At 39.1% G+C, this 12,590-nt stretch overlaps 1 protein-coding gene across 1 annotated transcript; it reads right to left on the bottom strand.

Annotated features, from left to right (window-relative positions):
* Positions 1-1,268: 1,268 nt before the first annotated feature.
* alx3 (ALX homeobox 3) lies at positions 1,269-7,217 on the bottom strand. Its single transcript, XM_034171585.1, is given in 10 exon segments — positions 1,269-1,650; positions 1,653-1,719; positions 1,721-1,750; positions 1,753-1,929; positions 2,013-2,141; positions 2,255-2,358; positions 2,361-2,402; positions 2,405-2,445; positions 2,447-2,521; positions 6,804-7,217. Coding segments are annotated over 10 exon segments (1,107 nt in total). The 5' UTR covers positions 7,175-7,217; the 3' UTR covers positions 1,269-1,579.
* Positions 7,218-12,590: the final 5,373 nt, after the last annotated feature.

Genomic DNA, 12,590 nt, shown 5'->3' with positions numbered 1-12,590 from the left:
TGGACAGTCACACTTTGTTAATGTGCCCCTGTTTGAAAATAAATCCACCATCTGCTATTCCTTATGTTTCCTAAAGATGACCATCTCCTCAATCCCTCATCCCTGCCGACAGCTCTTCTTATCTTCTCCACTTAATCTGGGATTTAATCAGCGGGACTATGTAACTGCCGTCTCCCAGGGCCTGGGTGGAATTTGAAGCTGTGGGTGTGGAAAGTGTTTCTGACGGGTTTGTGCCTTCTGTATTGGAAACACATGTCAGCGGCTAACTCAAAACCCGGCACAGACTAGAGAACGGCTTGCTAATCTGCCTCAGCGTGGCTGTCAGTGCAACCAGCAGAGAGACGTTAGAGGCCGTAAGCCGTGCACGCTTCTGGGGAATAAGAGGAGCTGGAGAGGGCTTTGTCCAACAGTGGAACTTTCCTTTTTTCTCCATTCAATGACGTTTTTTCAGTCTCACAGAGATTGAAATGTTTGCACATCTGACATGAATATGTTGATACCTAGTAATGGTCACCAGATGGGATGGTACTATGCCATTCAGTGTTTCCTTGACAATAAAGTAAATTGTTTTGGGTAAAGCACAACAAGGAGATTTCCTGAAAACCATTATTAGGAATGCACTTTCAGAGCGCACGACAGCACAAACATGTCATTTTAAAAAAGACAGAAACTATGAGAACACTTCTGAACAACAGTTGACCTGCGACACAGAGAACAAATGAATAAGGTGATAAATATCAGCTCTGGGTCCTCGTAACCCCAATTTCTTCTATTAAACTGTAAGTCATTACTCAGTTGGTCAGTTTTAACCGCTGCTGCCAGATGTGAATGAGAAATGCCTGGATGTGAAGTCGGGCTTCTGTGGGAGTTTCTCCACTTCATCATCAATAGCACAGTGTGGTCGCTCAGTTAGCTTTTCATTAACGGAGCTGCCGTCTGTCCTGATGCATGAGGTGCCACCTGAAGGCATCTTGAGTGAAGCCCGACAGACTGCACATGCAACATCTGTCTGTGCGTCTCGGAAGTATAAAGACGCTCCACAACCCGCATAGGAGAAAAGGCATTTTTGCCTCACAAGTTCACAACCACATTCCAGGTCAAAAATCTGACCCTTGTCTTGGTTATTGGAATTTTTAAAATGTCTACATAATTAATTGTGGCTGAAATAATTTTGCGTATGTGTGTGTGTGGGTGTGTGTGTGGACACACGCATGCATCTTCTCAAAATTTGCACATCTTTCCTTATACGGAATAATAGAGATCATTTAGATTGAAGCCTTTATTACACAATATAAAGAGAACACTAAAAGTTTTTTTTTTTTTTTTTTAAAAAGATTAGTATGATAATTACATTTTATTCATGCTTAAATAATTTTTCAGTTTCAGCATTGTGATATTAAAAACAACAACAACTATCTGACGTGTTCGTGCAAGAGGCTTAAGTCCATGGAGATGACCACCAGTTAACTTCCATAAATGTTAAAGAGAAATGTTTTGGGTTGTGTTCCTTGGTGGGTGTGCACCAGACTGTGTGTGGACTGTGGCTCAGTCAGCGCATGGAGATTCCCGCTGGTGTTGGTCATGTGGGCCAGGACAGGATGCTGCCTGGATCTTTGGCTTTCATGCGGAGCGCCACCAGGCCCGTTGGCTGTATTCGGTATCGGGTCCCTCGATAGAAGGTGAACCGAGGCCTCCGGGGAAGCCGTGAAGCGAGTAGAGGACCGTTGATGCCTGGATGGTGAGGGCGGGGTGGTGGTGGTGGTGCGGGTGGCTGGGTGACGCAGGCATGCCCATGAAGCCCTGCAGATTGCTGTGAGGGTGGGGGTAAGGACTCATGCAGGATGAGGGGATAGAGTCCGCTCCCAAGACGCAACCGCTTGAACCACCGCCCCCTCCTGAGGGCGCCCCTGGCCACAGGTTGCTCTGCATCTGGACACATAGGGGACCAGACATAAAGCAGCTAGTTATGGACAGAAAGTGTGGAAAGCAATACCTTTGAGCACATGTCATACCTGGTATGTTTCATGACGAGGGAGAAGAGAGATATCGTACGTAGCAGCGAAGTGGTTGCGCACCTCCTGGATCTTTCCGTAACGTTCCCGTTTCCTCCATTTGGCTCTACGGTTCTGGAACCAAACCTGTAAACACCCAAAGATGACATTAACAGTTACACACAAATGAGTAGAACTGTGATGAAGACTTATTCAGCTCAAACAAAATGCACCCGGCCTGTAACGGGGCAACACGCACCTGAAACCCGAGCCTCTGTGAGTTCGGTCCTCAGAGCCAGCTGCTCCCGAGCATACACATCAGGATAATGTGTTTTCTGAAACACTTTCTCCAGTTCCTCCAGCTGGAGGTGCTGAACGTGGTGCGATTGCGTCGCTTCTTGTTCTTGCCGATAAGTCAATTGAATCGGCAATAGAATCTCCCTGTAAAGCGTTCGGATCTTTTCAGCTTGCCGCAGCAGTCTGTGCCGATCCCAGGATAGCTCATGGTTTTAGGGGCCCCTTCTCTCTGACTGAAACGTGCACAAAAAACAAGACACAAACTTAATTGATTCAAAATATTAAGTTGTATTCAAATTCAAGAAATGTAAATGTTTTTTATACATTGACCAGTTTAAGGTTTGGTGCTCTGTTTGTTTATTTGTTTAAGATTCTCACTGAAGAGTCGATGATTTTAAAATTTCGCTCTCATGCCGTAATGGTGCAAATGTCTGTCGTGCTCTAGTGTTTCTGCATAATATAGTTTTGGTGGTTTTTTTTAATTATTGTTAGTATAAGACCAAATTACAACATTCAAAATATTAATGATCAAAATGAAGAAAATAAGGTTAATAAAATGCTAAAGAATTATTTCAGATATATTTTATAAAGTAGCTGATTAAAGAAAGCAAAACCTTTTCTGATTAATAAAAGCTGGATTGCTTTAGAAGTTTACACAGCCAATATATGATTCCATAAAGTCAACAATCGGGGAAAATAAACAATGAAAAATAATTTTGATCTGCAAGATGTTCTCCATAAACACTGAATAATTTACCCAGAACAATTCCATTTTAAAGGTAAAACATAGTCACACCACAATTTAATTTAGCTTAGGTCATTGTTGTTGGGGAACCTCTTTGTCTCAACAAAAAGTTCATGTCTCTCATATATATATATATATATATTATATATATATATAATATATATATTATATATATATATATATATATATATATATATATATATATATATATATATATATCTTTTCACGAGTTTCACAGTATTTTGCTTTTCTGAATAAAAAGAAATCATACCACAAAAAAGCTTTGCACATCACTACATTTTGAACTTTCATGTCGTAAAAATCTGCTTTTTCGTCTAAAGTTAAAAAAGAAAAAAACAATTTAAAACATATTTAAAAAAAAAATCAATGAAAGTTTGATGGTAACATGCATTTAGAACCAACAAAAAAAATTAATCAGTCTTGTACTGACAAGTATCACTATAATGGGAAAGAAACCTGCAACATACAGATGTACAAGTTAACAATATATAGAGAGAAATGTGCATGAACTAATTTTATTTACGGAGCTTCCCAAATCATGTCACCTCAAAGCGTTAAACACAAGTCAAGTCTAGATTTTATCCATTCATCAAATCAAACACAAACCTCTGGTGTATGAGAACAACAAAGTTATTTTTGTTCAGCACATTCCACCTGGCTGTACCCGTGACAAGTGTGGAAAGTCTACATTTGTACAAAAACAGTGTAAAATCCTCCTCTGGATCAAATTTACTGTTAACTGCTGCTCGTTGCTTAAGGTTCTCCGTTTATTCACAAAACAAGTGCTGCTAAAGGATGAGCAACGCAATGAAAACCTGAGAAATGGACAAAAACAACCCTCGTGTTGGTTTCATTAATATGATGGAAGCGGTTTTGATTTGATTATAATGACGATGTGAGCTCAGTCGGCTTCGGCTTAATCCAACACAAACACTAATTCCGATTTCCCGTTGAACGATGTGAAAGCCAAGTTGGAATGCTTTTGGTTCATGAAAATCAAACTACATGAAACATGGGGTGTTATGGAAGTATTTGCACGTGGACATAATGACTCTGTCCTTACTGCCGAGAGCAGCGAGGGTGCACGGCCTTCATTGGAATGGGCCGTGCACAGGGCTCCTGCAGTGTTTGGAAGTTGTTGTCCACATTCATTACATTTAACCCTGAGCTCCAAAACAAAATCACTCTGCATCTATGTGCTGCTGCTCTCTGGGGGTGGCTCCCAGGCCACTTTACTATTCTCCTAATTCAATATTCAGCCCAACACAGACTGCTTTTCATTGCAACATTTAATTTCCTCGTGTTCACTGGATCTAACCTCACACCACAGCTCATGCTGAAAATATTCTACGGCCATAATTGCAAACAAGGGCCGCAGGACCGTTTACACAGCTTTTACCTCTTGAACAACCACATCCGCTATCCCTGCACGCCAGTGTAAATAGAGATCTGTGGAAAGGGAAAATAATGATATACTCAATATATATCGTGCATTGTACCGTGCGTATGAAGAAATTGGAAATTGGCATGACGCTGATTCCTTTCTCAGAGGCCTCTTGCTGTGTGCATGCAGTTTGGAATTTAGTGATGCTGTAGTCCATTAAATAAGACTTTTTCCTTAGTATTCCATTATAATCAAGGAATATCAGCCTTTGTGACCATCTGCCTGCTATGTTACTGTGGGAACTTAAGTTGATACTACTGGAGTTACAAAACGAATTCTTTACTCACTCACTCAACTTCAACCGCTTACTCCAATTAAGCATCATAGAGCGTGAGGCGGAGTACAACCTTGGACAGGACGCCAGTCTATCGTAGGGCCACATTTAGACAAACAAACACATTCAGGGGATCCATAAACACATCTATGGACAATTTAAAGTTTCCAATCCACCTAACCTGCTTGTCTTTGGATGTGGGAGGAAGCCGGATCACCGGGAGAGAACCCACACAAACACGGGGAGAACATGCACACAGAAAGGCCACAGGCGGGAATTGAACTCATGACCTACTCGCTGTGAGGCAACAGTGCTAACCACTAATCCACCGTGCTGCCACACAAATTCTTTAGTAAGGGGGAAACTTATTTAATTACTTTTTTGGGGTAGGGGCATTAAATTCAGATTAAGTACAGTGATTGTTGTGCACTTCGACACAATTTGACTGGGTTATTGTGACTAAAAGTGCCCTCTACAAACACAGACTTTGCTAATATGAAAGTGTTAATAATTATCAAAATTTCTGGAAAATGACAAAATGAAGAACTGTCATTTTACTTTTATTCTGAAACAAGAAAGAAATTTCATTTTCTTACTTTAAGTCAGTTTTGTTTGAAAAGTACAACTGCCCCCCCCCCCCCATCAACAACCCAACACCAAAAAAAAGGGGGGGAATCCACCAAAAATAGTTTAAATTAACATATATGTCAAACAAAATATATAATTCTACATGACATTTGTGAAGTGCCTTATGAGAATTTATTCCATATTAAAATAAATGTGACAAATTAGACCAGTTGCCTGTTATTCTCACTAAACCTTCTTCCTACTTACACACAACAATAACACAACTGCTTTAATGCATCCAGTCCTAAAACAAATAACATTTTTTAAATAAAAAAAATATACATGAATGGATCCACTCTGCACATGAAAACAAAGCCTGCACCATCTGTGCACAAAAGACTTTTCTGACTTTTTTATTTATGCAGAATTTAATGTCAAAAAATTTAAATGGAATAAGTAATAATTTGATCTAAATAAATGTTGAAAATGTCTGTTTTTGCAGCAACTGAATGGAGCTGTTTTATTTTATTCTAGACATAGACATCACAATGACTTTTGCCAATTAATACATCACCAATAAAACAAAGTGAAATTATACTGTTCCAAAATGTACTTCATTATTGTTATAATAATAATAATAATAATATAATAATATTATATTATTATTAGTTTGTGACTCTTTGAACAGGCAAGTTGGCAATGTTGGACGTCATCTCGTGTATTAAATTTCACAATTGAATTTCAGTAAATAAATAAATAAATAAACGGTAGAGTTAAGAGATCAAATAAAAGTCCCATCAAACAGAATGCGGGTTTGATGATTCATTATATGTTTGAGAACGGTCCAAAGGCTGCCAAAGTGACCTCTGACATTTTTAGTTTGACATCAGGGAGCCTCAAGTGAGAGGAAACGTTGCTGACATTTTTATAGCAGTATGTCTACTATTAAAGTAAAATAAATAAAAACTATCATCTGTGCAACTGTGCAATAATGAGCTGAAAATAAATCCAGAAGAATGTACAAATAGTGCTTCTGAATAATTGAAAAACTAATTTTCCACATTAAAGTAATTTGTCATTAAATCAAAATAAATATTTTAATAAACTATAAATGGGTATGGTATTGTTATGCACTGAGAAGAAATTGTGTTTGCTACTTTTTGCTGCGTTTTTTAAAAAGTATGCGACAAATCAAAGACGAAAAAGTTTATTCACACACGTGCACTCAAAATTTACATGGTGCTAAAAAAATCGATCAGCAGAGTAACAAAATAAAATCGAGAGTTACATAACTGAAAACATAAAACATATTAAAAAATAGAATTGAAAAGACAACTTATTTAAAAAAATAATAATAAAACCAACTCATATAACCACTCATAATATAATTTAGTATCCGTGTTAATACTTTGTGGTCGTTGCTGCACAGGATTTGTTTTTTTTCGTCTATAATTTTTTTGTAGCATACCTTCTGCGTTGTCATAGAAACCAGACTTCCCGCCTATGACAGAGCCCTTCGGGTCCTGCGCGATGCTCTCTAAGAACTTGCCGTGTTTGGGCGGTGAGCCGTTCGGGGTCGCGGGAGCAGCGCCGTGCGTAAAATCCGTCGCGGCGTTTCCAAACCTGCCCACGGCGGCGGCGTACAGCTCCCCGCGCAGGCTGAGGCGGTGTGGAAGAGGAGCAGGAGGAGGAGGAGGAGGGAGGTGCGGCGGCTTCTGCAGTTCCTCACACGGGAGGAGAAACGGTCCGGACCCTCCGTGCTCCAGTCCCGGAGAGTTTTCGGGCGTCCTCCTGCTGCTCTGCGCGGAGAAAGTTAAACAGCTGTCCGTGTCCATGTCAGCGCTGCAGGGCGGACAGCACCGGAGTCTGACCGACAGACGGGCTTTTTTTTCTTCTTCTTCTTCTTCTTGTTCTGTGTTTATGTGAAGTGGGCGGGATTTAAGAGATCACGAAACAAAGAGCCGTGAAACAGAGAGAGAGAGAGAGAGAGAGAGAGAGAGAGATGTAATAAAGTACAGCATCCAACAGTCTGATATAATCCGCCAAAAATTCAATCACGTGCGGTTTCTGTCCCTCCAATTAACCATTTAATTCCTATTTCATATATTGTTCTGAGTTTAATCACGAAACCAAACAGGACAAGCAGATGGAAGCACAGAAACGGACCAAACTCTCTGTCTGTCGCTGTCTCTGTCTTTGTAAAAATATTTATGAATTTATTGAATGACTGTTTCTATTTTACATTTTATTTGTAATGTATTCTCTTATTTTCAGTCTTCGTTCTTGGCCCAAACGTGGCTCAGTCAGTAGATGATTTCGTTTCTTCTAAGCACAAACCCAAGTAATTAATCCATTGCATTTTAATCAGTTCAGTCGATTTTAATTGCCATTCTGTTGGCACGTTATGATAAACCGTGCAATTGTCAATAATTAAATTCATTCCAAAATTAAAAACAAATAGAAGGCACTAATAAAAACTCGGAAATTCAAAGGTGAAATTGTTTTCTGCTCAAGACACCAGTTTCGTTCAGAGAAAACTACTTAATTACAGCGCATGAATTATCAGTTCTTCAAAACACTCAAAGCGGATGATCATAAATTTGACACAACCGAAAAGCTATCAGCATATTTTTTGTAACGGGATAATTAATTACTATTATCCTTCTTTTACTATAGGCTGATAAATATATCTGCCACTTGCAGATTTTCATTTTTTTTACATTTTTCTTTTCTGTGTTTAACTAATAAAAAATTAGAAACTGCGTCTGTTTTTTTTTTTGTTTTGTTTTGTTTTTATTTATTTATTTATTATTATGTACAAATATGTATCAAACAAAAACTACAAGACAGTAAAGCGATCATGAAAATGTTCCCTTTTTTACAGAAACGTTATTTTAGGAAAAGTATTTATTTAACGTGCTCCCATCACGAAATGAATGACATTTTTGTGACACGTTTTTATTATTATTATTATTATTATTATTATTATTATTATTATTATTATTTTATTTTTATTTTATTTTATTTTATTTTATATTTATAACCCCTCCCCTACCCATAACCATAACCCACAGACGCCTGCGTCACCCCACATTTCCTGATACCATCACAAAATAAATTTGTGCTCCTGTCACGAAAAGCGCCACATTTTTGTGACAGTATCACAAATTAATGGATTAGTTTGCTTTTCGTGATGCCATCAAATGGCGTGCGATTGGGTTGGTAGGGACACAGAGCTCCAATTTCAGACCACATTTATCATCATAATAATGTTTTTTTTTTTCCAATCAAATTTAGACTTCAGCTTCATTTAAGTTAAGCAATATTGGCTGCACTTTGCAACTCCTTTGCTATTAAATATTTTAAAACAATCATAAAATAGCGTTTGTTTTAATGCATTGTGCCAGAAAAAAGACCAGTGCTACTGTTTTTGGTGCTGAATAATGAATGTTAGTCAGAAATGATGGAAATACAGCAAACAGTAGTTTGGAAGGTCACAACATTTGGTTTCTTGCAGTAAAGATTTAAATAATACAAATTTGGCATAAAGAGTGTATTAAATTCTCTTTAACATACTTGACATTTTGCATTGATCTGAGTCTTTGAATACAATTATCTTTAAAAAAAAAAAAGGTGAAAGCTAAAAAATTTGCTGCAGAGCACAATGAGTGTTATTTTAGCTCCAAACTGACAGAACAGTCTCATAATGCAGACCAGGAATGATTAAAGGCTGTTGATACTGGTGTTTTATCTCTGATCTAGTAGAGTCTCGTCTAAACACAGGGCACTTACCCGCTTCAGACACTGGTTTTGGGACATCTCACCATCTCTGGATACCTGAAGCCGCACGCTCCTCAGCTTCACTGATGGACAAGTGTGTAAACACGAGGGCCATTTGGGCCGAGAGGACTCCTATAAGCTCCATTTGATTCCAGTTTGACTTCTGAAGTCTCAGAGTGTATCACTGCAACCCATGTCACACATCCAGGCCAGGCTCAGCAGATTGAAACATTTGAGTGATAGGTCTTAAATTCCTGTTTGAATTCGGTTATTTGTGCAAATACCTTTAATTTCAAGTGTGTTGAACAAACTGAACTGCTCTCGTCACAAAAACAGACATCAGTATCAACAGTAAAGTGTTTTTAGTGGCAATCCTATTCAAAGTATATAGGAAATATGTTTAAATGGCGACATAAACAAAATTGTGTTGGACACCAATCACAAAGACGTCTGTTTCCATTCTTTGGGTTTGAAATGAGCAGATTTAAATCTTTACAGATGTGATCCTATTAGGGTTTTTAGGGTGCCACATTTATGTTAATCACAATCACAGCGTCACTCTAAGTCCGTGAACTCATACCGTTTATCAAACCGCTCAAACCACCATTAAAAATCCTCTTAATTGTGTTAGAGTGCAGTCCCTCCCACACACACTGGGGGACACAGTCATGTTTTTCAAATCTCATGACAAGCATGTCCTCTGTAGCCCAAGGCAGCACTCTCAAATCCTCCAAACCAGCTTGAGCAAATGCTTTCCAGAACTGTGGGCTAGAGGATTCTCCACTGTGATCTCTGGGCCTTCCTAGGTGACAGTGTTTTAACAGTGTGGCATCAAAAATCCAACTCTGTGGGTCCGTGTGGACTGTGGCTTCAGCCGGTGCTGGACGTCTTTTAGGCTAAAAGATAAAACTTTGGCCCAAACACTTGATCTTTTTTATAAGCACATACTTGAAAATTGTAAAACCACTGACAACACCAAGGCCGATTTTTATATCTCATCTTACTTACACACAGAATGTTGATAAGCAGGTTCATGAATGTGAATCTTCTCGCCGTTCCACCATGACCATCTCTGCTCACGGCTCTCTGTGGTCCTACACCCTTGTCCTGGGCATGACCCTGCACAGGAAATCAGTTCAGTCTGCTGGGAGTCCCAGGTTTCCCCCCACCGCTTCCCGCCTCCGCAGACAGCGTGGATAAAGGTGACCCTGCACTCTCGCTGTGCACCCCGCAGCCCCCAGGCCAAAAGAGTCACTTCCATTTCTCCCACTATACATCCTCTCTGCAGGCCTTTGTCATCTTACAGCCGCGTGTGAGCACACACTTCAAGTGCTTCTTTTGTGTCATTCTTGTCTTATTTTATGTGGGAATGATGTGCTTTTTGCATGATTTTTGCTGAGGTTTTAACAGCCAGATATCTCTCCAAGTTAGGGTTCATTGTTCGTGATTCAGAAATTAATCTATTGACTCTTTACTTTATGGAGAACCCCAAATACAAGCTTCGTGCACATGATATAAATGTTATTGAATGTAACCTGACTGATCTTCTACACTCCGTGCATCAAACAACCAGTAAGGGTTGCTAAATGTTATGGTCTTTATATAACCAGCAGAGGGCAATAAATATCCTTTAACAATTTAAAATAAGTTTATCAACTATGGTCTCAAATGTGTTACATTTTTGTGACGTGGTCAACCTTTGTTCACTATTTTTAACACGAACCCTAACCACAACCCCAAGCCCCCACGCCTTTCCCCTTGTCACCCCAAATTTTGTGACACCATCACGAACATGCAATCAGTTTTGTGGTATAACAATTTGTATTAAATCAATTTTTGCAATGCCGTCATGTTTTTCCATGAGATTGGGTTGCCCTGCATGTTTTCAAATGCTCCCTGCTCCATACACAACTAACTAACCAGCCTCTTCTCACAAAAAGTAATAGTAAAATGCACAAAAAAATGGTGCACAAATTTTGCATATATTTGTATGTATTTATATATCTCACATATTTTCCATAGTGGTGCAGTGAGTCAGTGATGAGATCACTGATACCAAGATGGTGGCTCATCCACTCATCAGGCAAGTCGTCTTTTGCTTATTGTTATTTTTTATTGTAACACTAACCATAACAAAACTCAATTGCGTGTTTATGACTGCTAAATGCGAAACAAGCATTACGTTTGCACAAAGGAATTCACAGGAATATGCACAAAATCTTTTTGTGTGTGTCACATCACATGAAACATGGCATGGAAATACATTCAGTCAGGTCTTCTCAGCCATTCAATTAAGAGTTAGGAAACACTGCAGTTAAATTATCAGCTGCAACAAGAGCAGGTACACACACATACACACACACACACACACACACACACACACACAAAAATCATGGTTTTTGCAGAAAAAAACCCTGGAAGATATGGTTTCCAGAATAGTAATTAAGTCCTTTCAGCTGCTCCCTGGTTTTTGCTTGGTGTCACCACAGCAGATCAAAGGTGGGCAAACATGTTGATTTGGCACCTGTTTTACAGTATTTTACCGCATGCCCTTCCTGATGCAACTCCACATGACATGGAGAAATGTGGCAAGGGTGGGGTTTGAATCAGGAATCTTCTGCACTGAAACTAAGTGCACTAACCACTTGGTTTCCAGAATAATTGTTCAAAAAACAGTCAAAATACAACCCAAATTTCAATAAAATTGGGGCAGTGTGTGAAATGTAAATAAAAACAGAATACAATGATTTACAAGTCCTCTTCAACCTATATTATTTTGAATACATCACAAAGACATGATATTTAATGTTCAAACTGATAGATTTTTTTTTTTTTTGTGCAAATATTTGCTCATTTCGAAATGAATGCCTGCAACACAGTTCAAAAAAGCTGGGACGGGGCAAAAGACTGGGAAAGTTGATGAATGTTCAAAGAACACCTGTTTGGAACATTCTACAGGTGAACAGGTTAACTGGAAACAGGTGAGTGTCATGATTGGGTATAAAAGGAGCATCCCCAAAAGTCTCAGCCATTCACAAGCAAAGATGGGGCGAGGATCACCACTTTGTGAACAACTGTGTGAAAAAACAGTCCAACAGTTTAAGAACAATGTTTCTCAACGTTCAATTGCAAGGAATTTAGGGATTCCACCATCTACAGTCCATAACATAATCAGAAGATTCAGAGAATCTGGAGAACTTTCTACATGTAAGTGGCAAGGCTGAAAACCAACACTGAATGCCCGTGATCTTCGATCCCTCAGGCGGCACTGCATTAAAAACTGACATCATTGTGTAAAGGATCTTATTGCGTGGGCTCAGGAACACATCAGAAAAACCATTGTCAGTTAACACAGTTCATCGCTACATCTACAAGTGCAAGTTAAAACTCTACCATGCAAAGTGAAAGCCAAACATCAACAACATCCAGAAATGCCGCCGCCTTCTCTGGGCCCGAGCTCATTTGAAATGG

Source organism: Thalassophryne amazonica, chromosome 6 (assembly GCF_902500255.1).
Source record: "Thalassophryne amazonica chromosome 6, fThaAma1.1, whole genome shotgun sequence".
Classification (NCBI taxonomy): domain Eukaryota; kingdom Metazoa; phylum Chordata; class Actinopteri; order Batrachoidiformes; family Batrachoididae; genus Thalassophryne; species Thalassophryne amazonica.
The sequence above is the reverse complement of the archived record's forward strand: the minus strand, read 5'-3'. Positions and strand labels throughout refer to the sequence as shown.